Source organism: Coturnix japonica, chromosome 11, assembly GCF_054131305.1.
Source record: "Coturnix japonica strain WE chromosome 11, WE-NBRP24, whole genome shotgun sequence".
Classification (NCBI taxonomy): Eukaryota; Metazoa; Chordata; class Aves; order Galliformes; family Phasianidae; genus Coturnix; species Coturnix japonica.
In genome coordinates, this window is record NC_140673.1 from 16,697,969 (window position 1) to 16,725,334 (window position 27,366).

The 27,366-nt window shown below is 36.7% G+C and overlaps 1 protein-coding gene across 10 annotated transcripts in view; it reads left to right on the forward strand.

The window, feature by feature from the left end:
* TTLL7 (tubulin tyrosine ligase like 7) overlaps positions 1-27,366 on the forward strand; it is a 70,751-nt gene that overhangs the window by 13,314 nt on the left and 30,071 nt on the right. For 5 of the 10 annotated variants that reach the window (XR_014933023.1, XR_014933022.1, XM_015870203.3 and 2 more), the window contains exons 2-9: positions 12,220-12,379; positions 12,567-12,695; positions 14,218-14,339; positions 14,823-14,890; positions 18,952-19,110; positions 20,364-20,580; positions 23,076-23,240; positions 24,024-24,182. Coding sequence is in view for 7 of the 10 variants with exons in the window: in XM_015870203.3 (XP_015725689.2) it covers positions 12,355-12,379; positions 12,567-12,695; positions 14,218-14,339; positions 14,823-14,890; positions 18,952-19,110; positions 20,364-20,580; positions 23,076-23,240; positions 24,024-24,182 (1,044 nt within the window). In the remaining 3 variants the exon portion in view is untranslated. Of the gene's footprint in view, positions 1-949; positions 1,044-5,302; positions 5,344-12,219; positions 12,380-12,566; positions 12,696-14,217; positions 14,340-14,822; positions 14,891-18,951; positions 19,111-20,363; positions 20,581-23,075; positions 23,241-24,023; positions 24,183-27,366 lie in introns of all 10 variants that reach the window. The other 5 variants (XR_001556888.3, XM_015870195.3, XM_015870199.3 and 2 more) reach the window with 3 other exon arrangements.

A 27,366-nucleotide genomic window follows, 5' to 3' on the forward strand; every position in this document is an offset into this window, starting at 1 on the left:
GCTTTGCCATTGGTTTAAGCACTGAGGTGTCTTTTTTTTTCATAGAGATAGGGGGTATATCAATGGTTCCTTAAACAAAAGTAAGGTAGAAACAGTAAGAGTGGCAGGGGGCTTTTCCCAGGAGGTGAGTAAACCCGCTCTCTATGCCAGTATAGGGAACTGTATTTGAAGCCAGATTCTCTGAAGGAAACTGTTACAATTTTTCAGAAAATTATATCACGTCGAAGATGGGAATTTTAGAAAAAACAGCTCCATTCCATAATTCTGATAGTTGGGATACATGCCACGCACTTCCATAGAGATTTGCCCATCATTTTGGTAGTGCTAAGGAGGCCGGGAGATGGGGCTGTCAGCACTTATGTGGCTGTCATTCCAATGAGCCCAGAAGCATCTCCGTCATCTGAGGCTCAGGTTTGTGACCAAGTGATGATTTGTTCTCACTCTTTGAAAGTGAATGGTGTCACACTGGCAGCACAGATCAAGCTTGAAGAACTGGGAAACAGAGTGGTCAGTGAGCAGTTAGGCACCAAACCATTCTGAAGTCTTTTGAATAACCAGGATTTTTTTCCTAAGATCTTAATAATAATTCATGTTTACCATGAAAGCCATATATATCTTTTTGAAGATGAAACATGGCAGACTAATGTGCCTGTGGAAGGACCCTGCTTTGAACTGTCAGCATGAAAAGGCTGTAATCTCCATTGTCTTGATTTAAACTTCCATCAGTGGATATTTATTATCTGTTTAAAAATGTCTATAGGATACATATGGCAAATGAGTAATTTCCTGTATTTCCATATTTTCTAATGTTCAGTGTTTTCCTTTTTTCCTCCTATGTAATAATTTGTATCAATAGATACTTTCAGATGTCTGTATTAATATAAATTAAGAACACATTAATTTAAGGATGAAAATTAAATCCATAAAGACACTGAAATTATATTGATAGGTTTTGTATTGGTCCCTGAAGAAAAATGAAGCCAGTGGGAGTTCCTTGTCTTTGGAAAGATGCAATGGATTTTCTTAACTTTGACTGCTTATAGGTAGGTACCACATTGTATCTTCAGAAGATATTAGATTTTTTAAAAATTATTTTACAGTGAGCATGAACATATCTAGCTTGATCTTCCTTTGTATTTTCTACACACCAAGGAGGTTAATTAGAACTGCATGACTTCAGCAGCAGCATGATTTAAATTGCACCTTATTAAGCAGGAAGAAGCTCTTTACAGCTCCATTAGTGCTCACCGAAGGCCCTGCCAGAATGGGGCAACTTCGCAACTGTTCCTTTTGCAGGCACTATGACTTTTCCTTTAAAGATTATTGCAACCTTTTTAGCATTAATATTTAAAATATTAATGTATTTGAAAATTGGAACTGAATTCTTTGATCTTGACTACAGTGGTGGATAAGAGAAATCTACAACTGAGAGTGGATGTGGGACAAAAACACTGACATACTGAAGCGGTCAATCTCTGTATTGGTTGGATATTGAGTAAATTTTCCTGTTCCACAGTAGTTACCCTTCTTAGAGTTAAAAGTTCCTTCAGACCAGGAGACTCTATGCTGCCTTCTACCACATACTCATCTTTCTGATGGTGTATGCAGGAACACACAGATTGCAAAGGGTGTAAAGTATTTGCTTTTTGCTTATCCCTTAAGTTATTGCTTGCAAAAGAGTCTAAACTGTCTTCTGGTCATGTACATATTAAAAAGCAGTATGCCAACTTCCGCATTAATTTATAGCAATTTATAGATACTTTTGCTCTTGCCTTAAATTCCTTACAGCCGGAAACAAGCTGTAGTGTGATAGAATCATTTTTTTGGTTTTGTGTTTTAAAGGACTAAATAAAGCAGGCATAATGGTACTTGCTTTTCAGTCTCAGTTTTAACTGGATGCAGGATCCCCAAAATGAAGATGTATGTTTATAGTTGTAACTTTTCACATTCTGAAGGGAGAAGTAGCTTAAAATGTTTAAAACATAGGTATACCTTTTAAAAACAACTTTACTTCAAATGGCAATTCTCATTAATGCCTGTGCTTTGTTTTGGAAGGATTCCAAAAAGAATCCTAATACGCATTGCTGCTCCAATGCACTTTGGATGGTTACAGTACTGTTAATTGATAGAAAAATGGATGCCAGATGTAGTGCTTCACACTGCAATTCAGAAACCTCTTCCTGGTTCAGCAGCACTAACAGTTGCTTTTAAGAAGAAAGAAAAACTAAATCCACCTGTTGTCTACAGTAAATGCTAGAGAAGGAATTGAGTGGGGTGTGGGCTTCACAGTTAGACACAGCTATGTGTTGACAAGTTTATTTTCATCCTTGCTTAGTAGCAAAATGCTAAATATATTCTTCTTTAGTTACATTAAAGTATGTTTCCTTCCAACTTTGTCCTTGGGTTGACATGTGTTTGATTTATTTTTAGAACATGAATACCAGCATGGAAATATTCCTATAGGGTACAGTGAAAGCACTGGAGGAAATGGAGTCAGATGCTTCATACTGCATTTGTGCAGGTCAAGAAGCAAAGAACTAGGTACTAGTTACGAACAACATAAAGAGTGGACTGGCAGTGCAGAACACTGTGAAATCTGTTGGGAAAGTTGCTCTGTATTACCTGCCTAGAATGGTCTTTTCTTGAAAAATATTTAGCAGAGCTATGTGATGGAAGTCTGTGCATTTTCTTTGATTTTCATGTGTAGTTATCATGTTGACTGAATGTGAAATTTCTGTTGTTTCATCCTTTGAAGCTTTCTTTGGGCTGAGGAGGTATGCTTTTAAATGCATGATATTAATTATTAGTTGAAGAGGTCTTAAAAATGTGCTTTTTTTTTTTTTTTCATCCAAGAAGAAAAACACCCTTCTAAATAACATTTTACATTGTGTGACTTTATTATGAGATATAATGTTATTGCAACTTTTCATCTTTTTGTCAGTCTGAAGTCTTCAAGAGATTATGAAATACTAGCAAGCATTAATGATTGTGCATTAAGTTGGATAAAAAATCAAAGAGTGGTATATGAGAACATGACTTAGTTTGGTACATTTTGTACCATTTTCAAAAATGGAAGCATATGCTGTAAAGAATATTTCTAGGAATCGAGAAGATATATTCAGGAAGTGTTACTGGATGAAGAGACAGGAGTCGCTGCTATTTTTGGGCTGTTGCAAGGACGTCATTAAAGTGGAGCATCTTGTGGATGCTCTATGTCTGTATCTTGTAAGTAAAGAAATGGAAGAAAAATAAAAATACAGAGTTAGATTTGAAATTTTGACTGTTAATGATCCCAACCAGTCACTTAACCTCCCTTTGTATTACTTTCCACCGTTTCCTCTAGGTCTGAAGAGAAAATGAAAGGACATTGCAGCCTTTCTGCCCAAAACAGCGCTTATGACTAGAAAAGCATATAGAAAGCATGTTTTTGATGTTATCTGGGAAAATAAAGTAAGATTTGTGGGAAAAAAAAAAAAAGAAATTAAAAAAAATATATTCTCTTGAGCATGTCTTTGGGAATGTCTGGTGCAAATGGCCAGTGTGCCAATTAGTTTCATTGATAAAGAGGATTCAAATTCCAGTCAGTCATGGGTCACATGCACATAATGCTGTTGCAGCTATTGGAACATGTGAGATCCTTAGTGCCATATCAGCTAGGTGTAAGAAACTCGGCCTGGTGACAGTATGTGCAGCCACAAGGAGAAGTCTTAGATGTGAAGGGACTTTAGGAAAAATTCCCAAAGAGGAAGTTGTGCTCAGAGGCCTTTCTGACACTCAGTGATACCCCTGGGACACCTGCCATCTGTCTGCTTGTGGATCTAGGGGCTCTGCAGCAGTCCAGCCCAAGTCTTCAGCCACTGAACTCAGCACTTAAATTTTGGAAGATGTATCTGTTCAAGTAGAGGCCTTAATTCTTCTCCTTCCCTTAATTATTTTTCCCCCCTAAGGAGAGAAACATCTTCATACTGAGCAATTTGGATGGGATTCATCTCAACAGTGTCTACACAACTCTGGTCCAGATACCAGCAGCTGCCAGCAATGGACATCTGTAGGCTGACTGTGAAGGCAGCCCAGAGGAGCTAGCTCAAGCATCTGTGCTGTAGGGATGGGCAATTACACACCAATCTGACTTCATATTTAAGAAGTAAATGTTATTGCAATGTCACCTCTGGGACTTCATTATAGTGTTTTTAACTCATGTGAAGGAGAGAACCATGTTTCTTTTGAACTGGGGAAAATAGCAACAAATTGTGATAGAGCCATTGAATTTTCAGAGCCTTATTTTTTTGTTCCCGTGGTGAAAATATGCATACTTGTTTGATTTTCTGTATCACTTGAATATGCAAGAGAGAACATCTACTTTTAGAGTTCATAAACTGCATGGAAGCTGTTTCCAGCTTCATTCTGCATGTATGGCATTAACGGATGGCACAAGAACTAGGACTACAAGCTCTTTAAGTGAATATCCCTCTCAGTCACACTAGAATCTGACTCTTTGCAATTCTTCATCATTGTGGAACAGACGTGGCTGTACATCAGCCTTCTCTGGCCCTGCAGTCTGTGATAAGGAACTCGGATGCTTTAAACTGGCTCAAATACCATGTCACATGGAGAAATGGCACCATTTCCAAATTGTCTGTTACTGCTTGGCACAAAGAGCTTGGGATTTTCTCACTTGAAAAGTCCTTTGTGAAAGCTGGAGTTTATTGTGTGTTAATATAAGCATACTGGCAATGTGGTTAATCCCAGCATTTGGAAAACTGTCAGTTGTTCTTTGGTAACTTTAGAAATCTGCCAGTATGAAGCAGGAAGAGAACTGTAACCGTTTTTCTTATAGCATATGGGCTATTTATCTTAGCTTGCTTCTCTGCTACTGGTTTATGTTATTGCAGTCTTGACCTCTTAATTCTACATTTGGAGAAGTCATTGTTCTTGTTATAGTTCTCATGTCTTTGTTATAACTCCTTTCAGATCACTGAGTCATTTTCTGTTTTTAGATTTAACTTCACTTTAGCTTATTGTTATGACTAAATCCTACTGACTTGCTTCCCACAGCTCTTGTCACACACTAGGTGAGGTGGAAAAATATTGCATTCTTTTCTTGGAGCATGTATCAGCCTTTCTCTGTTCTTTCAAAACAGTGAGGCAGTACCTAAAAAGGGTTAAGACAGATATCCCAAAAGTGCTACGGTGAGGCTAAATGGGAAGAAGCTGCTACTGCGGCATGTTTTTCCTTGCTGTATAAGTACTGCCTAAACCTGTATCACCTGTCAATTATTGATAGAAAAATCTATTTCCACAGCTCTGACTCTCACAACAGCCTCAGTAATGAAAATCTAATGGGTAAGTGATTACATTTTGCTACTTCTGCTGAAGAATTATTTTAAATGAGTTTTCATTTCAGTGGGAGGCTCTAACATGGTTTTATTCTGCAGGATGCAATCTTTTTTGTTAAATTCATTATATTTATATATATATAGTTGTTGTTGTTCTTATCAGTAATTTGCGTGCAGAAGAGTTTGTTATATCATATTGCCACATGCTGCTACTACTTTTTCCCCCGGCTATTACTTTCTATTGCAGGCTATGTGAAGTGACAAAAGCATTCAGAACAAAAGTAGCGTATGTGTTTTGTACATATTTTGGTTTGAGTTCATTTCTAGGATTCTTGTTCATCTCAGGTGCTGTTTCTTCTTCTTCTTTTTTTTTTTTTTTTTTTTTTTTCCTTCTCAGTTCCTCATACATCTCATAGCTGCAGTTTGCCTTTCCTGACAATAAAGAGAGAAATCCACAAGCATCTTCTGAATGCAGTGAAATTTTATCCAATAGCTAAGCAAAATTTGTTTCTGGAGAGCAGCATTAAGATTTTCTGACATATCTGTATGTTAGAAATAAACCCAGTGGTGAGGCACTGGAACAGGATGCCTGGAGGAGCTGCACATGCCCCTTCCCTGGAGGTGCTCAAGGCCAGGCTGGATGGGGCCCTGGGCAGCCTGATCTGATGGGTGGCAACCCTGCCCACGGCAGGGGAATTGGAACTGAATGGTCTTTAAGGTCCCTTCCAACTCAAGCTTTTCCATGATGGGTGACAATGTTGACCTGTACTTTAATTATATATCTGAACTGTGCTTTCAGAGCTGTTCTGGAATTGGAACACTGTGATTTTAAGCCCACAGCATTCAATAGAAATGTCTATGTTTACTTTATTGGGCAATATTCTGTAACGTACAGCTTATTTGCATTTACACACTGGACTTGGGACAAATGTTGTCACAGGCACAGAAGAATAAACATTGTAATTTTCAGCCTAAGATAGTATGCTAAATAAAAAACCAGAGCACTTTTCAACCATGTTTTAATTCATTGGTGGGTTTATTATAGCATAAGAAATGACTACAATTCTTCCTAAGCCAGTTAACTTTGCAGCCAGCATGTATTTGCCTGTATAAATTTATGTCCCTCTGTTTCACTAGGACTATAGCATTCAATTTGAAGATTAAAGCAATGAAAAGTCAAGTTGAATCTTGCAAGTGAATTAAATAACCCATGGCTCTAGCCTCTGACTGAGGACTGCTATTTCAGTACATTTCTTGAGTGTAGCTCTTAACCAATACACAATGGCTTTTTGCTGCTTAAACAACACTCTAGAGCCAATTGCTTTTAAGTGTTTCTTTTTGGGAGCTGACAAAGATGGATGAGGACAGAGCTAACTGTGATATTGTTCTAATCTTGGATCTGTGCTATTGCTATGATTCAAGCTGTGAAGGGAAATATGTGTGCTTTGGTTACTTACCTCATCAGATTTTGTATATATTTTAAACTACAGTAAAACCTACAGTACCATTGCCAATACAACCCCTGTTTTGATAGATGAACTGTTCAATACTTACAATAAGGTTGAGGTTATGATTCAGAAGGTATATTTTCCTGAATATCCTGGAAAACTACTTTTTGGTCAGCAAATCTTATGGTCTAATTATTGGTGTTTGTTTGTTTTTCTCCTGGGCAAAAATTAAATGTAGTGTGTGGGAAGTCTGGTGTACATCATTTTTCTTTTTTGTTTTGGGCACTCCAAGTATTCACTTTCTGTACACAATTTAAGGCATATTATCATTATAGACTTTCTGACTGCATGCTGTATTTCTCTGTAGGTGAGCATTGCAGATGTAAAACATTCCTGTAATAGGATTTTGGAGTTGCATCTTATTATTGATGAAGACAGGAATTCTATTTAGATCCCCTACAATGAATGAAAATAGAATAACATGGTGTTTGTCACCAATTCTGCTTTTAAAGTAATTTTTATAAATCAAGTCAGTTGCTGTTAGAGAGGCTTCTGAGGATTTGCATCCATCCCCAACTGCTGAATTTCTCCTTTTTTCATTTGTAAAAACATTTTCAAATTAGCAGTACCATACTAAGGCCCAAATACTAGGCTATGGGGAAGAAAGCTTGTCTTTGCTTAGTGCTTTGTAGCTTCTGGCGTTTCTCACCAGTTTTTCAGCTGTTTGAAAAGTGTTACTGCCACTGAATGCTGTTGCAGTAGTTTTAGCTTGGCCAACACATATTTTTCACATATCATGTTCGTTACAATACAGGAGGTCAGTTACTAGACCTCATACAGGCATCTTGGTACTCCCAGTGAAGCTGAGCAAATTGAACAATAGTAGGAAGGGATGATATAATATGGTAAACAAGTCAGTGATAGTGTAAGAGCGCCTTTCTTGTACTTTCATGGTCAAAGAGAGCTTTGAATAGATGTCTCTTGTGAGTACACTTGGTAGTATATTCAAGTCTCAATTTTTATTTAATATTTTCTCATTAGGTGCTGAAATTGCAGGCAAATGTCTACCAATTTGTATTTCAAGCTGCTGTGGGAGTCTCTTCCTCGTTGCTAAACATTCTTTTGTGACAGTTCGTCAGATTATTTGTGGGCTGTGTGTGATGACTGCAGACTGCCCTCAGAAATGCTGAAATAGGTTGATGATCTGGAAATAGGTTGATGGTCTGGAAAATGTGAGATGTGATGGGACAGACTTTTTGTGGGGCCAAGGCATGGCTCTTGAAACATACAGAGGTCTGTAGAAAAGTTGTGCTCCCCTGACCTTGAGGCCAGTTTCCTACTAAGCCAGCAGCACCAACTTGAAGCAAATATGTAATAAGTAGGCAAACCACTCACTACTATGGTGAATACAGATTTAAGGGGAAGAAAAAACGTAGTTATTTAGGTCAGACTGAAAACAGTGAAATCTGATATTTGCTCGATTTATGCTCAGCAGTCTGTTTTCCCATTACTTCTTTTCATGTTTCTGTTAAATTTTTGTTATTTCAATTTTCCATGTAACTGGGGAATAGGGAGGGGAGTGCTGTGCTTTGCCCTTCCATATCTCTGGTCATCTGCTAAGTGGTGTAATTGCATCTGAAGTGCATCTCCATTGCAGGGTGAAAGCTCCTCGTGTCAGGAGCTTTGGGGATTTCTTCTGAGCTACTGTGCATTTCTAGATGCTTTTAGAACACTGAGTAAATTGCGCTAATGGACTCAGATGAAAGCATTCTGATAGTTTCAAAGATATATATTAAAATATTCAACTGTTTGTGATTGATTGCTTATCTTTACACGGGGAGTCCAGCTAATTGAAATAAAAAATTGGCAATCCAATTTTTATAGCATGTCACCTCAGTAAATAGAGAAAAAAGGTAGAACAGCAAGAAACTTGAGAAATGCCCATTGTCTTTGCGAGTTATTGTTGTATATACCACAGCTTGAGCTCTGGGGTCAGGGTTTCAGTTCATATGTGTACAGCTAGGCACATGCATGGCATTGCAGCTTTTCAAACTTGTTACTAGATATGGCATGATTTGTTAGTAAACGATTCCATCATTCTCAGTGCTTAAATCTATGAAACTACATCTATTTTAAAGTACATATGCAAACTAGCCTCTTTTTATTTGGGTACACAGCAGTTTGATAGTTACTGGTAGGATCCTCATTTCCTTGGAGAATCTCACTAATTTTGAGTGCTCTTTGAAATAGATTCTCAAGTTGCGCTGTTTTATTTTAAGTTTGAATCTGATTCCACCAGTCTCTATTCTGATCTGAGTCAACTGTTTCCTGGGATGCTTGCTCTTTGGGGAAAAAAAGGACTTGATGGTGTGCAGGATACAATTTAAAGCTGAAAAATAACCTTTTCATTTCCATACTGCATTGGGACTGAAAGTGAAGGATCATGAAAGGCAGGGGTCACGTGGAAGCACTTTGGAACAAATAACTTAGGAAATGAAAGAAAGGTTTGTTTAAAAAATGCTTTTATGTAATCTGGACCAGAAGAAAATCTGTCAGGGAGTTTAAATCACTTCTTCTGATAAAGATTATTTTTGTAAAAGAAAAGAGCTATTTTCCTTTTTCCCCCTTTTTCCCTTCTACAGCAAATTACAACTTGTAACCAAAGAAACATGCAGTATTCCATTTATTATAAAACCCGGTTTTCCCTCTTTACCCGGCTCTGTGCCCAGGCATCTTCCTAACCTCAGTTACTGTTACTTTCGTCCTGTTTCTTCTGTGTATCTTCTTGAAACTGTTCCCTTTGATGGACTGAACCATCTGAGTATGAGTGCAACATTGTTACTCTCTAGCGAGCGCAGCCGCCCTCAAGGAAGAACCTCCTTGTTTTGCTGGCCTTTGCTCTAGTGGTTGGTTGGTTTGGTTTTGTGTGTGTTTTTGTGTATATGGCGTGTATACGAATGTGTATGTACATGTATAAATATATACACACACTATATATTTTATATATATATACATAAATATATATATATATATATATATATATATATGTACACACACATATATATGAACAGATAATATATGTAAATATAAGTAGGTTGGTCCAAGACTAATGCCTCCTATTTATTTCTGTGGAATCTACACCAAAGAGCACAATAACACTGATAGAGCAAATTCTCATCTACAAAACACTATTTTTCAACATAGTCACCGCTGTTAGCTATGCATTTTTGCCAGCGATGAATGAGAACCTGCATGCTGCACTTGTAACTATCTGCACCAGTGGAAGTGACCCACTTTCATTGTCACCAATGCTGAAGTGCATGACCTACCACCTCACTGTGCTCGCATCCACTGTTCAGTCTCCATAAAATGTTCAGCAAGCACTGATGAATGTCAATGAGTGCCATTTTTTTTTCATCTATGGAGGAGTTCAGTGACACACCTTTGCTTCATCTGCACTTCCATGTCAGACTGTTCCTCTGCTGCCATCTATCACACGGCAAGAAAATGTAACAGGATATTGGTGGCAAGGTTCGACCTCTACTGCCATATCAATACTTAGTTCTCTCTGACATCGTGGGCCAACATAATCAAATAGGAGGCATTGCAGCCATTGTACATGTTTTATATGTTTGTTTGTGTGTATATATATCTATGTATATTTCTACCTCTTTCTAGTACAGGGCTTTGGGCAGCCTGGCTTTCCTGCTGGCTTTCTCACACCTTGCCAACACCTACAAAGTAACATCTCAGTTTTTATTCCCCCTGGAACATCTGTATTCAAAGTGCCTGTTTGTATAAGAATGCGCTAACCTGATGCAGATGTATTAATTTCTTCCTCATGAGATTGTGTCCATTTATAGGTTAATCATTTTTATTCAGCTACTTCTAAATCAATATGGGTTAGCAACAGACCTTCACTGATTTTGGCATATCATGATTTCAGAAAGGAAATTGTATGTATGGTAGGAACTGTAATCCTTCCCTGTCTGAGCACAAGGTTACCAAGGTTAAGTGATCGCTGTTAGTCCCAGTTTGGAAACAGAATATTTTATTCCATCTTATCAAAAGCAGATCTTTCAGGTAGGTTACTAGAGAGATATGCCTCTGCATTGTTGTGGTTGAATGCAAGTTAGAGCTTCTACTTGTTTTATAACTACAAGCATAATTACAGGAGTTGTCTCAGATTTTAATGTGATCATAGCCCAACAGTGTGTAGCAGTTACCTGTGTGTGACTTAGTGGGTCCTGCCAAACACTTTACCTGGTAACTGGGAATTTGGTTTGAATGGTGGTGGCAACTGCCTGCAGCAGTGCCACTGGGGCCTTCTTCCCTCAGTACAACTGGGCTGAATGCTCTCTGGGCTGGGACCAGGATTGCAACTGGGCAACAGTGACAGATCCAGAGATATGCTTAGAAAAAGGTGCCTGGAGTGACAGACGTGGGGGTGATCTTTTTGTTTTCTTTCAAAGCAAAAATCATAAAAGAACCACAATCTATTGTGTTATATAATGAAGAAAGCCGTTGCAGCTGAATGTACCTCCTTTTATGTTTTTGTACCATAAGTGTGACTTGTCTGGAATAGAATAATCATTCTCTCTTTCTCTCTGATAAATATACATAAGTAATGCTGTGATAATTTTACCAATGTACATCTTGCCAAAGCTTATGACAAAATTCATTTCACAACATAAGTCATGGCTAAACTTGATTTTTTTACTGCAATTTTTGCTATATATAGCGGTAGAAATTCCTCATGCTCTGTAGGAAGTTATTTTAAGTAAGTTTTGCAAACACTACAGTATGAATTCATTTAAAGCATAAGAAACTTTAGCTAAAGTCATGAAGCTGTGTGTTTAGACCAATGTTTCACTCCTGAGGGTTTTCCTAATGTTTTAGCATGTTGTTCTTGTGTACGTGGGGTTTTCACATGTTGAAGTGTATTATGAGATTAAAAAAAAAAACACGTGAATGTTTTTAGCAATAGAGCAGACATGAAAAACGGCATTTCATAGAAATGATTTATGCATGCATGGTGTCTGATTTTGATTTTTTTTTTCCCTTTAATTTAAATATGGTTTTAAATTCCTATGAATTCACTGGGACTTGAAGAGTCAGAAATTTGCAGTCTCAGTTGAATTCAGTATTGCCTGTTTTCATTCCCCAGTCTTCCATACATAAATGAAAATAAGACAATGAAACAGTATATACTCTTGTTTTGTAAATGTAGACTGCAAAATTGTTTTTCCCAGAAACAAAAGGATTGAACTGCATTAAAGTTTTATATCCACAGTAACTTGCTTTATCCCTGAAGTGTTACTTTTGACTTATTAAACACAGTTCCATAGCTAAGTTCTCTACTGTTTATAGTTTTTCAGGATTTATCTATAACAAAATTTCTTGTAACTTTTAAAACACATAATTCTCCATTTCAGAACTAATATTTGCTACAACCAGAGACCGAAATGGTACGAATAGAGCGTTAAATTCCCATCATTTCAACAACTCCATCATTTTCTGAGAACTCGGAACATAATTTGGGCTCTGCTTCAGCACTGTCTTAGATTATAATGCCATCCTTGCCTAATGAGGGAGGTATGCAGATCTTATATTTTTTATGTAGTCTATTAATAATTTCTGTTGGCTTGTACCTGTAAGTTGCAGTGAAGCTGTAACTGACTAGCTTAGTTGCTACTTGATGATGTTATGATTTTAGTTCATTTATGTACATTTTTTTAAGACATGAATGTTATGTTGATAGTTAAAATGCTGTTTTTCAAAGATAACCATGGAACTGCTGCTGTGACTTTGCGATCAGAGCTACCCTATCAAAGCACAATTAAAAGAAAAGTCAGGAAGAAGAAGAATGGGGTCATCACTGCAAATGTTGCTGGCACAAAATATGAAATTGGTAAGATGCTACATATCTTGTTTTCATCATAGTAGCCAATGATGTGAGTGAATTATTAACTAATGGGGTGAATTCATAGACTTTGCAGACTGACAGTGAGTCAAGTCCAAAGGATTTTATTTTCTAAGAAACCTTAGTTCTTTTTTTGTAATGTTATGTTGATGACTTTGAACTCATGGAAGGGCCTTGAAATACAACAAAACTAATTAATCAAGGTGGCTGTGGAAAAAAAAAAAACACCTTAATTATGAATTAGGTATGTGTTTGGAGGTGTACTTAAGCCCTCAGATGATGAACGGTGTCAGTTTAATGTTGAATACCCTTATTATTACTCAGAGGTTTCTCAATTAAAATCAAATGAAGTTTTATGTTTTAATGCTTCGGGCTACTATTGCATTAAATTTATAGTTTGCATTCTGATGTGGAAGAAAAAAGTGTGGTGTACTAGAATAATGTAGTTTGGCTTCAGGCTTTTAAATAGTATGTCTGTGGGAACAGCATTGTATTTCTAGCTTTTGATGGAATAGCAAAAGAGAATCTGGGCGGCAGCACTAATGCTGATTGTTGATTAAAAGGAAATAATAAAACTAAATATATGCACAATGAGTTTGCTCTGATAGCTGTCCAAAAAACAAACAAATGAACAAAAAAACAACCCAAAAAACCCTTGATGGCAAAGAGTGAAGATGCGTAGCTTATCCTTCTCCAAAGGATAATTATTATTGACTGAAGAACGATGCTTCCTCTAGCCTCATCTCCTTCCAACTATGTAAATATTTCAACAAATTTTTTCAGAGACTGCAGGGCTAATAATTATTTCAGAGACTTTCATTGGCATCTGTGAAGATTCAAAATGAACTGTCAAGGCTGGAAGCCAATGCAGAATTTCTCTCAGGTTCAAGTTGGGCAAGTAATGGCAAACTTTCAAACTCCGAACTCACAGTATACTCAAATAGACTTGCTGATTTTTTACCAGGTAGGGAAAATGTAAAATCCAGGGATGTGCCTTCTCTAGAGAGGTGGAACCAGAACAAACTTAAAGCAGAAAAATATCTCTTCTAAATTGCTTTGTTTTGTAAGTTTTTCAGAAAAAATCTTTTATCTTAAAACCTCTGCTATATATCTTCAAATATGTGTGCATATGTTTTTGTAACTGCAGTATCCTTGACTAAAGAGGCCTTGTTCCTTCTGCAGTGATGCTTATACTCATCATTGTTTTAAAATTAACATATATGATGGTCAAGATTAAATCTAGAAGCTTTACTAGATCATTGTGGAATACCTAGAGGTTATTTATGGTTCCCAACAGTGATTGCCCTCTAATTTAGGCACTAGTACAAAGTATTGTAATGCTATAATTACGGTTTTGAAGTAAACTAATAGAATTATTTCAAGTTAAATAAGAGCTTGCATTCCAATATTGTTCTCAGATTGTTCAAGATCTTGATCATTTTTTCAAGTTTTGAAAATTAACGTGTTTTAGATAATCAAAATATTCCTTAACTATGTGATGTCTCTGTAGTACGCGTTGTAATACAAGAAATGGGATTTGTGAAAATACCCGATGAAGATGAAACAGCTAATCTTATTTGGAGTGATAGTGCTGTGCAACAGGAAAAGATTGCTGAACTTCGGAACTATCAGGTACAGCCGTAGTTTGTACTTCTGACATGTTTCAGTAAACTGCTTCACTTGGAGCCCTTCAGTAATACCTTTATTGTGGTCAGTTGTGTATGTAGATGGAGAGTAAAAAAAAAAAACAAAAAAAACCCAACAAACCAGAACAGCAAAGCAAAGCAATACTAGGCAGACTGTAACAGAGCTACACCACTATATATTTTGAAAAATTTATTCTCTTTTCCATAGTTATTTGTTCATAGCATTTGGAATCTGGTGTTTAAATGTTTGAAGCTATTCTTTCATGCTTTTGTCTGCCCATGAGATGTTATGAATGGTCACGGTTAACAGAAGATGTATTCTCTGGAATGATTCAGATATAACAGTGATTATATTTGCCTGAGCATGGAGTTGAATGTTTTAAATGATTATTGGCTTTTTTTTTTTTTTTTTTTTTAACAGAAAAGCTAAAAAGTTTCTATTTACTTTCTCTTTTTACTCCTCCCTCAGAGAATCAACCATTTTCCAGGAATGGGAGAGATCTGCAGAAAGGATTTTCTGGCAAGAAACATGACTAAGTAATCTTTCTTTTAGTACTAAGAATTTTTTTAGTGATTCAATGCAGTAAAATGCTGAACTATTGCAAGGTTTGTTTATCTTTAAGAAGAGGCTCTGAGAGGACCAGGAATAATCTTCAAAGGTCCTTTGGATTTTGATCATGGACCTGTAGTATCTGTCTGGGCTATATTGTATCTTTTCAGTTGACTTGAGTGGAAAATGGTTTGGTTCAGTTTTGTGTCTGCTGCTGCAGAATGCCTTGAGGCAGCTTGAAATTATTATATAATACATGCAATGTATAGTACACCCTGAAGTAGTTCATGTAATGCTAGAAAAGGATAAATGACAAGTACATGAATAGATACTACTTGTTTTAAAATAACCAGTGATTATATTTTTGTATATTACGCATTAAAAATATGAAAAAGTATTTTATTGTTAATGTAAGAAATACATCAAATAAACTGATCTGTCTTGTTTATACATTTCCCTTCCTCTAGTGAAATAACTGAGAATTATATTAGCTTAAAATCTGTGAGTAAGGCCTGTGAGAAAACAATAGTAAATGATGATTCATCAGCTTAGTAATAAGGAAGAGTTTAGAGAGAAATGTGTGTGAATATTTTTATCCTTCTAACCTAAATTAGCTTAAACAATTCTTAAAAGTTAATCTTTTGGGCCCAAACTTTACCTACACTACATTTGCCCTTACCAAAATAGAATAACTTTCATTTATTAATGTATTTGATATGATCACTTCTATCTTTTGTTTCCTCTCATTCCTTTTCTGCTTTGTAAATACTACATATCATGTGTAGAATATATGCGAATAGTATGTGCATTGCTGTGGTGCCTACAAATCCTGCTTATGGTCCAGGGTCTCCTTGTTCTTGTACATAAGTACCGGCTGCTCAAGAACTTCTCACTGCCCCTTCCAGACTTAAAGATAAGTAAAAGCATGGAGAACAAACATGGATGCAAGCAGCTATTTGGAGACTTTTTTTAAACAATAAAACAATTCTGATCATCTTGAAAGGCAGCACTATCCTTGTACATTGCCACACTTCTGTCATTTAAAACAAAAGTGCAAAATGAGCAAAAGTTTGATGTTATCATGCACGTGTTGTATTCTAATACAGTCTCATTATGCCTCTAAACATGCTGAATTCAGAGTATGAAACACTTTAAAGATGCTGAAGGTGTTGACTGCATATATTAAAGATGAGTTTTTCATTTTCTTCAAAGAGAATCTACAAATGTCCAGAACTTACTTATCTTTACGTCCGTTTCTTGGGAGAAGTAAGCAAACAACATACAGAAGAAAGTGAGAATGAAAAGATTTAGAATAAAATTGTATACCTACAGTGATATAAAATCTTTCTTCATCGGAGGACCATTTTGTTCTCATATGCAGAAGAGTGGCAGGGAAATAGTGTAATATGTAGCAAGTGTAATATGTAAGAATATGTAACTTCGTTCATTATTCCTAAAAGGGAAATTATCAGAACATGGAAATTATAGGAACATAGAAGAAATGAACCAATAGAGCAGAAATGTAACTGAGAGCAAAAGAAGGCATGAGAGTCATTTTCAAAGCAGAATAATCAGAGTGGAGGAAAAAAAATAGAAGGTAGCATTTGAGGGCCAGCTAAATCTTGTTCTCTATAGTCTCAGATGCACTCTCCTCATATGATGGGTGTGCTAATCAACTGGGTTCAGTAAGTATGGGAAAAGGTGTGCAGGTGGAATGGGAAAAGGAATAGAGCCATGTATGAGATAGCCTTTTATGCAACACCTTTGTTGTTCACCTGTTTACATTTAAATGGCTTGTGAACTAATTGTGGACAAAGGACTTTCTCATTCCCCACTAACTTTCTTTCATACTTGAAAAGTCAGAAGATCTTGAAACATAGGCAGTGGAAACTGTGTTATTTGATTGATGAATCAGTTCTTCAGTAACCTACATTTTGTACAAAACACCATTGATTCTTTTGCACAGAAAGCACTCGGAGAAACAAGAGCAAGGTCTGACCATATCTGTGGGTTATACAGCACTCAAAGGAACAATACTTGCTTTTTAATTCTCAGATCTCCTAGTAAGGACTGCAAGGCTAAAGGACAGAATAGCACAGTGAAGAAATGGTTACCAACAGTAGTTGATAATGGATGTGCTGGAAAATAGAGCTATTGTAAGGGGATAGGTCTTTGTTCAGGAAGCTGCTTGATGTCCCTATACCATTTGTAAATACAGCCAGGCAGGAAAGAACAGAGCTGAATTCTTCTATCAAAGGTTTCAGTGAGCACCAGAACTTGTAAACAACGATAAGTATTCAGCTTCATAGTATGAAGTGTTTGTAGTCTACTCAGTTATGTGTAAGATTAAAAAAAACCCAAAAACAACCAAAAAAACCCAAACACGCAGAACTGATGCAATTGATTGCAGTCGGAAAATAACCTATAATACCATCAAGTTATAGTATATATGATAATGATATAATACTTATTCTGAATATTTATTGGCTTTTGTTAGGTTAGATTTTTTTAAACGTGATTGTTACATTGAAGCTGTAGGAGCACTGAGTCTCATGCAGTACTTCAGGACTACTTTAGCTGTTGTGTTTTCTGCAGAGCTTTTGCTGGGTAGTTGGCTGAACAAGTTGGTGACAGTCTATCTATTATACCAGTAGGTCTTGGCTACAGTCCTAGTCTTGCAGATGCGGTTGGCTGTTCTGTTTCTTCTGCTAGTATTCGAGTCACTTAAAGAAAAAGTGATTTATAGTTCATGAGGAGCATGTAGGTTCTGAGCAGAAATGAAATACTGAAACAATATTGCAAGTCTTCTTTACACTTAAGTTATCCTGATGCTATTAGCTTCCATTAGAAAAGCATAAGTATAGCTAAATCTAGAACTAATTAAAAGAGATTAAAATTCATCATAGTGTCATTTTAAAAAACTAAGTCTGGGCAGTTTGCTTTGTGAGTTCAGTTGAAAGCTGCATGCTTAAAAAGAAGTGATCTGTGGATATTTGTATTTTTGATATGTCCACCCTAAATGCTGCAGACCACTGCCCAGTTACCCAAGCCAACTTCACAGTAAGCTACATATGAAATTTCAGGAGTTCTGAGTAGCTGAAACATGCCAAATGCTTCAGTATTTAGCTCGACTAAATCTAAATTTATCCTGCTGACAACTATGGTATGCTAGTCAACATAGTACTACTGAGTCTACATTGCTTCTTAAACTTGGCTGCTACGAGTATGTATCTAGCCAGCACTGCAAACCTGGTGTGGGTATATAAGCTTTCTATCTGCTGGCAATACAGCTTTGGGTGATGTTTCTACTAAGCTTCTGCACTGGAACAAACTGCCCAGAGAGTTTGTGGAGCCTCCTTCTCTGGAGATATTCAAGACACACCTGGATGCTTTCCTCTGTAACCTCCTCTAGGGAACCTGCTTTAGCTGGGGTGTTGGACCAAGTGATCTCCAAAGGTCCCTTTCAACCCCTATGATTCTGTAATTCTAACTGAATAACTGCTGTTCTTCCTCTTTGATCTCTCTTTGCATTCAGACAGTGAGGTAGGAAGTCAGGCATGCTCATACCTCAGCTGCCACAGCTATTAAAGCAGGGAGATCAGGTCCTTGCTGCACCCTTTAGCCAGAGTCAGTTTATGAGCTTGTTCCATGTCTTAACCTTAGTTTTGTATTACTTTGCTCTTCTTCTTCTCTTTTTCTTCTTGCGTTACCTTATATTTCTTTGTTTACTTTTGAAAAATTAAAATGAACAAAAACTATAACAGGAGTTAAATGTGTGCCAAGGAGTGAGATGAATGCCAGTAAGATAAGCAAATGCAATACAATGATAGCAACAACAAAAGCAAAATCTTGTTCATTTTTCTTGAAGTATGCATTCTTAAAGTTTGTTAAGAGTAAAGTTCTGTGATGTACATTATCTTTCCTTTAAAAATATTTTGCTAGTGAAATGTCCTTGTTAGATTATTATAAATACTATTTAATCAGAAGGCTTGTAGCCATCAAAGTAGTTAAAACATTTTTCAACTCAGCCACACTTTTTTTTTTGCAGAATGATCAAGTGCCAGCCTCAGGAGTATTCTTTTATTCCTCGAACATGGATTTTCCCTGCAGAATACACACAGTTTCAGAACTATGTAAAAGAACTGAAGAAGAAACGTAGACAGAAAACATTTATAGTCAAACCAGCTAATGGTGCAATGGGGCATGGGTAAGTTTGCATGTTCATTTCAGGCTTCTTATCCAGAAAAAGTAAGATCTAGTGCTATTTAAATTGTTAATTGAAGCTGTTTATTAGTAAGAAGTTTGTTGTTTATTGGTTGTATATCAGTATAAAAAGGTAATCTACTGGACAAATGCTTAACAGCCAGAAGCAGCTAAAATATACAAATAAATAGAAGTGGTATTTTCATGTTGTTCTGAATGTAGCTTAATTAGGAAATGCATTTTCAGATAATGCTTATGTAATTTCTTAAGATCAAGATTTTTTAAAACTGTGAAATTATCCAAGCAATAGTTTAATCTACTGCGCTTAAACTTAGAGAGTGAGATTGTACTGGACAAAAATGGCAGGGTTTCTGTAGCTGTGAGGGTGTTTGTGTGGAAGACAGTCAGGATCCTCCATAGCTCTGAAATCATTCCAAGAACCCTACTGCATGCCAGAACTGCAACACAAAAGTATTTAAGAGCAGCAGGCTCAAGGTGGAGGAGAAATGGAGGAGACACTGTGGGAGGCATGGTTCTGGAAGGATGTGACATATGCCAGAAGAGGGTCACCCCTGAAAAGACTGTGACCTGCAGCTGAGTTGAAACTGTCCTGCCTATGTCAGGTATACACAGAAAAATGAGATGAGATTAAATATCTCAATTAATTCTTAGCTCTGTTCTTATTTTTACCTATTTCAATTCCAGATTTTATTGCTTTACTACCAGCTTGGATTATACTGTATAGTATAGCATTTTTTCTTTTCCTAAATTTTCATTCCTCTTGATAAGGACAAAGGTGAAAAGTAGCAGGTATTTCATGGAAAATGTGGGGAAGAAAAATGGTAGGAACTAGAGACAGGGCATTCTGCCAAACGATTTGTAAATCTAGTGGGAATCAATTATTACAATTTTTTTAAGCAAAGTGCAACACCTTACACTTGGGCCGTGTCGAACCTCATTTGGTTTATGTGGGCTGACTTTTTAAGCTTGTTCAGGTCCTTTGGGCTTCTGCTGTTTACAAAAAAATATACAAACAAGCCAAAATAACCCCAAATAACTCAGGTACCAGCTACAAGACAGGGAACTAAAAGCCATCTAAGAAAATGGCACCACTTCTATACCCTACAAATCAACTCTGTAAGGTCTTTCTCCACATAGTATTTAGTCTGACTACATGACCGAGTGACAATAATAACATATTTCAAAGACTTGTGTCTAAGTCCTACAATTTAAAAATAACATCTGTTTTTTAACTAGGATCTCTTTAATAAGAAATGGAGAGAAGTTACAAGCTCAGGATCACTTGATTGTTCAGGAATATCTTGACAAACCATTTCTTATGGAAGGCTACAAGTTTGATTTGCGGATATATATTCTTGTAACCTCCTGTGATCCTTTAAAAATATTTTTGTATCATGATGGACTGGTGAGAATGGGCACAGAGAAATATCATCCTCCCAGTGACTCAAATTTGGTAAGTTGATGTTCATGCCAATTTATTGCTTATGTGTAGAATTTTATCTGTGTAATGTTTGGAGGAGAAAGAATAAAGTGGTAACAAGATTTTCTTTTGGTATTCATGTAGCAGAATTTTTAGATTGTCACTGAAGAGAAAAAAAAAGTTATTTAATGTCTATACTTGTGACTTTCATAGAGAATATATCGCTTATGTATAAAAAATGCTCTTCTGACTCACGTATAGGTTAGAATTTTTTTTTTTTTCATTAGCAAACAAAAGAAGTCAATTATTAATGTTCAACTCAGAACAAATGAAGTAAAGAAAGCTACTCCAACAAGAAGTTGCATTGTTTTCATGTTTGTCTGAGACTGAATTTAGGGGATACAGAGGGAGCTAGGCCTTATACCCTGTTAGATTGTTTTTAATGTCCCAGCAGTGTAGAGCTTCTCCTGTGGATCCCGCAAGGTTTCTGCCATTGTTTTAGGAACCTATGCAGGAGGTAGGAAAAACAATCAAACAACCAGAGATGTGAAGACCATGGCATGAGAGAGGTCACTGAAATCCCCAAACAACAGGGAATCTGGTGATATTTGTGAGTGACTGCTGCTTCTGCAGGAAAAGAAGCATGGAATTATATCACCATATTTTTACCCAATATACTTGTTAATTTTAGGATGATGCAGCAGAGCTGCCTATAAGCTTTCAGAGAACCAATTAAATGGTAAGGGACATGTTAAATCCTGTATTCAGAGATGCAACCCTTCTCTTCTGGCACAGACCTGGCAGAATAAAGAAAATACTCTGATTTGGTGCATCCAGGCATCAGTGGATTTAAATTTCTCATACCTCGCTCTGTACTCCATTGCTTCTTTATCTTTCCTTTTCCAGAGTGATATATTTTTAGAGCTGCTTCAGTGTAATTATACAATAGAAAATGTAAGGTGAGCCATTAACTCTACTTGTCACTTAAAATAGCGTTGTTTTGAAGAATGCAGGTACAATCCGAATCCCAGCAGAAATGGTGCATTTGGAAAAGTTCCAGTACTATATTTGGAACAGTGTGCTTTTAATGGTTTTTATTGTTGCTAATCTCAGTGTTATCAGCGCTGAAATATGCTCTGAGTCGATAAACGGAGCAGCAGAACAAGCACTTTTCTCTGTGATCTTGCAACTATTCATGTCTGTCTATTGTATGAAATAACCTGGCTTGTCGCTAATGACATTGTTCTGCAGTGACACTATTCCAGATAAATTCAGACTAGTTTATGTTTAACTCATGTTCTAAAAACACTTTCAAGTTTTTAGTTTTTCCTGAGTCTGGGAAATAATTTAAGTTTCTGAAATAATTTAATTATGTGTAAAGCCTACTCAAAACCATAATAGGTTTCAGAATCATTCCCAGAACAGTAATTGGAAGCCATGTGAGAAATTCACTGCTTGTAGTGTGATTGTTAACTAACCTGCAACTAAATTGCTTGGTTTTGTTAGTTTCCTTTTTCGTAAATGTACACATAGTGAGATCACAGAATCACAGAATGACCCGGGTTGGAAGGGACCTCAAGGATCATGTAGTTCCAACCCCCCTGCCTGGCAGAGATAAATGCCAGCAGAAGGTTTGTGTTGCCTACTGTCTGCCTGATCAAAAAGGAGCTGGAGCAGAAACGTTATGGCCAGCTTATAACATCAACTATCACTCAAACAAGGAATGAAAAATGACAAACAACAGTCTCTGTGGGCTGTCATGCTGATAGTGTACGTGGAAAGCTGAGTTAATACCTGAAGTGGAAGAGATGCAAGTATATAAATAATGATTTATAAATTGAGATTTAAAGGCTTTGTTTCTTTTTAATGTAGCATGAATCAATTGCTGTTTATATTTTCTCACATAAAGAAACCACAACATTTACTCATTTATGTAATGTGTATTTTGAAATTTATCTCCCTCTAATGTATGGCTAGCAGCCACTAAAAAATGAGCAGTTCTGGCAGATAACAACATGACAGATGAATTTATATGTAGAAGATATTTTAAAGTATTGCTATAATGAGAACATTTCTCATAGACAAACTATAGTGAAAACTGAAATGTGGGATTGTCTATGAAACAGATGTCAGAGTGTTTTTAGCACTTCAAAGTACCATCTTTGTTATTTGCTTCTTGTGGAGTGTAATTTTTCTGTAAGTTATGACAATAGCTTTTCACGTTGTTACGGAGTTGTTTACATACACACCTCTAAAAAATGGCAGGTATATTATCTAACCAGATGTTGAATAGCACATCTACTACTACTGCAACTAGCTTAAATATGAGCCCAGGTTATATTACAAAGCTACAACATTCAGTATCTGAACTCTCCAAGAACCAGAAACACTAAAGCTGCACAGTAATGTACTTGCAAATATGAACTATTAGACTGTCATTATTGATTTAACTTTTCTTTCAATTATTTAGAATTGGTCACTCTAGAATTATATTTAAATTTTCTTTTTTCTTTTCTCTGTATTTTTAGAGCCAACTGTATATGCATCTGACCAACTACTCTGTGAATAAACATAATGAACGCTTTGAACGGGATGAAACAGAAGACAAAGGAAGTAAACGCTCCATAAAATGGTTTACTGAGTTTCTAGAAACAAATGATCTTGATGTCTCCAAATTCTGGAGTGATATTTCAGTAAGATAAAACTAATACACTTTTCTATATTTTCCTTAAGGAACATTCTTAGAAAATATATTGCTTCTGCCATTGCTTTACTCAGAATCCAGCATTATTTTTGAAACATTATTAACTCCAACTGTAATACTCTGCAAAAGACACCACAAATGGTTTGCTTTGAATGAAGATTAAAAAAGCTAAGCTCGGAATTTGATTAGAAGTTAATGTTGGCCTTGTTCTGTCTGAGGGACATAAGTCCTTCCAAACAGTTATTCATGTAAATATTATCATACATACAAACAGTTCTATTTAAGTTCTCGAAGACTTTTCTAGCACATAAAGTGAATTTTATGAGAGAATATTTACAATGCTGCATGCAGCACTGCATATATCAGTAGACTGGAACCTGCACCATTCAGACCAGTGGGTGTGTTACAGTGTTACAGACATCTTTAGGCAAGGAATATGACTGAGATTGTTACTGACTGTAAATATGATTCTGTGAATATCTATTGGAAGCTATGCTGTGAAATGGAGTAAATGGCCATACTATGCCTTATCCCCAGTGTAACTTTAGCATTTAGACTATTGTCTATCTTAAAAAGAAGTATGTACTATGGAAAGTTATACCAATGTTTTTATAGCTATTAAAAGCATCTGTTACTCAGTATGAATGTTTATTTGGTATTAAAAATCTTTTAAATTCTACTGAAGTATCTATAAAATAATGAAATATTTATGTTCACTTTATCCTGGTGCCATCTCTCCTGATAAATTTTTCTGAAAAAAAAATCCCTACAGGAGTTAGTAGTGAAGACTCTCATAGTTGCAGAGCCACACGTTCTTCATGCTTATCGCATGTGCAGGCCGGGGCAAGCACCGGGAAGTGACAGCGTCTGCTTTGAAGTCCTGGGATTTGATATTCTGCTGGACAGAAAACTAAAACCATGGCTTCTAGAGGTAAACTCCTTTCAACAAATGTAAATTAAACTCTTAAGAGTAAACTTAACCAACTCCCAGCTGAATCCATGTCATGTAAGAAATCTTAAAAGAAAATCTGTGCCTTGCAGAATGTACTCTTGGTAAGTAAATAGATGATGCTTTTTCCTGCAACAGTTGTATGGGAACACTGCTTTGCATTAATTTTGGAGACTCGGGTAAGGTTGTTTTCCTGGAGGAATGTTGCATTTAAAATGTTTCTGAAAGTTTTAATGAGAAATGGGATGTTAATCCAATTGTTCCAGGCGCATTGTAGCTGAAGCTTATAGAAACTGAGCACTACATAAATTTCCTTCTCAAAAATGGCTCTGGCAATTTTTTTGACTGCCTAGTCCAAAAACTGCCAACAGTTTTTACACAAGATATGCAATGTGTAAAATATAGGCTTTTATATACCGTATTTTTTACCCAGACAGTTCTTGCTTCTCCAGCCTTCCACTCTATTCTTGTTCCATCATTTCCCTGTAGCCGAAGCCCCCCCGGGGGATGTGCTCTAATCACAAGGCTCTGCATGTTCCCAGCGCTGTGGGAAAACTGCCAGGACAAGATCAGGATGGCCAATCTGGCTTCTGCTTTCCATAGCTCACGGAGCCGTTCTGTTGTAAAGTTAGCATAATGAGCTATTATAGGAAATAAATTACGCAGCGCTACAATGACTGCTTTCCTGAGATGACTTCTGTTTATATTCGCCGTTATCCCCGCAGTGCTCCCACCCCGGGATGCTGCCGAACTTCCGGAACCTTCCAAAACCGTGAGCTCAGGAAAACGCAGCGCTGCCATCTGGTGGCGCCGGCCGTCCCTGAGCTCTCCGAAAGTCACACCTCCTATTTATTTCCATAGAAACGACAACAGATACAAACAGCACAAGAATTCTGTTTGATAAAGTAAATTCTCAGCTACAGAACGCTGTTATGTAACATAGTCACTGCCGTTAGCCGGCTGGCACAGATGAACGGATCAAGACATTCTTCGTTCTTCATTCTGTGGTGGGACAGCTGTGTGTGGCCACCCATAACTTGTCTTTCACATCACAGTCACCGCTGCTGGATTGTGCAGCCCCCCGCCTCAGTGTGCTCACATCCACTGTTCCAACTCCATAGCAAACACTGATGAATGTCAATGGGTGACATTTTATTTCTGTGTGGAGGAATTCAGTGGCACCCCTTTGCTTCATCTGTGCATCCATGTCAGACGCTGTTCTATCAGACCTCCCCTCTGCTGCCATCTGTCACATGGCAACAACATGTAATGGAATACTGACAGCAAGTTTCAACCTCTACTGCCATCAACATCCATCTCTGATATCATGGGCCAACATAATGAAATGGGAGGCACTGGGAGGCATTATTTACACGACAGCCTTCTTCTTCTGTTAGAATTCTTGTATTTTAAGAAGATACTTATTGTTCTCGAACCTAAACAAAGATCAGGTTTCTGGCTTTTCTTTTTGTTCTTGTATCCATACTGCAACTAAAGTTCAGGGCACCAAACTTCACTTGTTATAGGTGAGAGAAACTTGCCTTATATACAGATCCATACAGATATTATTTAATGTAACTAAACTACTAGCCAAATCTTTTCAGAGCTTTATCAGTCCAGTTCAGATGTCCTTGGATGCAATGATTAGTATTCCTGTTAAAAATTAGTTAAAGCTCACATACAAGTTTCCTAGTGTTTGGTCTTTTGCTTTTGTACTATGCTTACTATGCATCTTCCCCTGGAGACCCAGGAACCAACAGAAAACACAAGAGGTCTAATTCTCCATAAAAAGGTGGGTTAGTTGTTTATGGCAAAATGTCATATCTTCAGTTTTTCACAAGGAAGACTACACTGCTTGTAGTGGGGATTTCTTCTTTGCTTGTCTTAAAGTTATTTTTGTTCTTTTGCTGATGTTGTCTACTTATTCTTCATTCACTGTCCAGCTGTTCCACATTATTTCCTAGTTTTACCATAATTATTTTGTTTTACATTTTACACATTCTGTTCTGTATTCCATTTTTATCTCTAAACCCAGTTTTATCTAGTTCACAGGGTTTCATTGTGAACATTACTTGGCTCATTGCATTTAATTGATGCTTGAATTATTTGTTCTTAAAGTTGCTGCATAAATGTAATCCTTTGCTTGAGATCAAGTTCTTCATCTCAGTCAGCAGCAGAGTTTGTGGGAAATGACCAGTAAGAGCATCTCATCTGATTTTTATAGGTTACAGATTTCTTGTTTTCATTGAAAATGCTGTTGTTAGAGTTACTTTTAATGGAGAATTTGATCCTTTCCAACACATGCTGTCCTACAGCATATCCTAAATCCCTGTTACTGAAAGGATGTAATGTTTTTCTCCGTTGATTTTAGGTTTATTGAAGTCAATATGTAATCACTTTATTGAGATGTGGAGCATTTCTGTTCCTACTGTATACTACTAGAGATGGGAATATGCTTTTGATTGCTTCCATAAGGAGGTGAAATGCCAGACTGAATTTTTTCCCAGGTATTGATGAAGAAGGCGTGGAGTTGGTATCTTTGGCATTTACAAAGTTTCATTTCTTAAATATCAGAATATTTTTCAAACATTGTTGGAGGTGGAAGCCTTTCATGCTTCAACTTACACTGCTTAATTTAAGTATTACAGATACTAAGTCCTTTGCTGACAAATGTGTAGTTATGAAATATGCCGAGCTCTGCAACTGCTGTGGTCACAAGAAGTTTGATTAATCGTCTGTGCTGTATTCAGTGAAACTTCAATTATAAAGTAAAAGTTGAAGGTATTGGTTGGGGGAATTAAAAACTTGTGGAGAATTTAATTCTACTACTAATACTACTGAAAGATTTGGGAACTAAAACTGTGACATTATGAAAATGTGTGTGAAACATTGTGTTCAGTAGTCTATTCCAAGGAACACTGTACTTACAAAGCAGGTGTGTGTTTTTTTCTGTTTTTTTTCTGTTTTGTTTTTTTTTTCTTTTTTCTCTTTTTCCCCCTTGTGTATTCTTACATATATCAGATTTTTGAAGTTTTGATGATAGTTTATCCAGTAGCACAGCATAAACCTAACACATGACACTGAGTAAGAATATCTTGTTTCTGAGCATGCTGAAGTATAAAAACATGGCCTTAGAGACTTATTTCTTCTGACATTTAACCTGTAT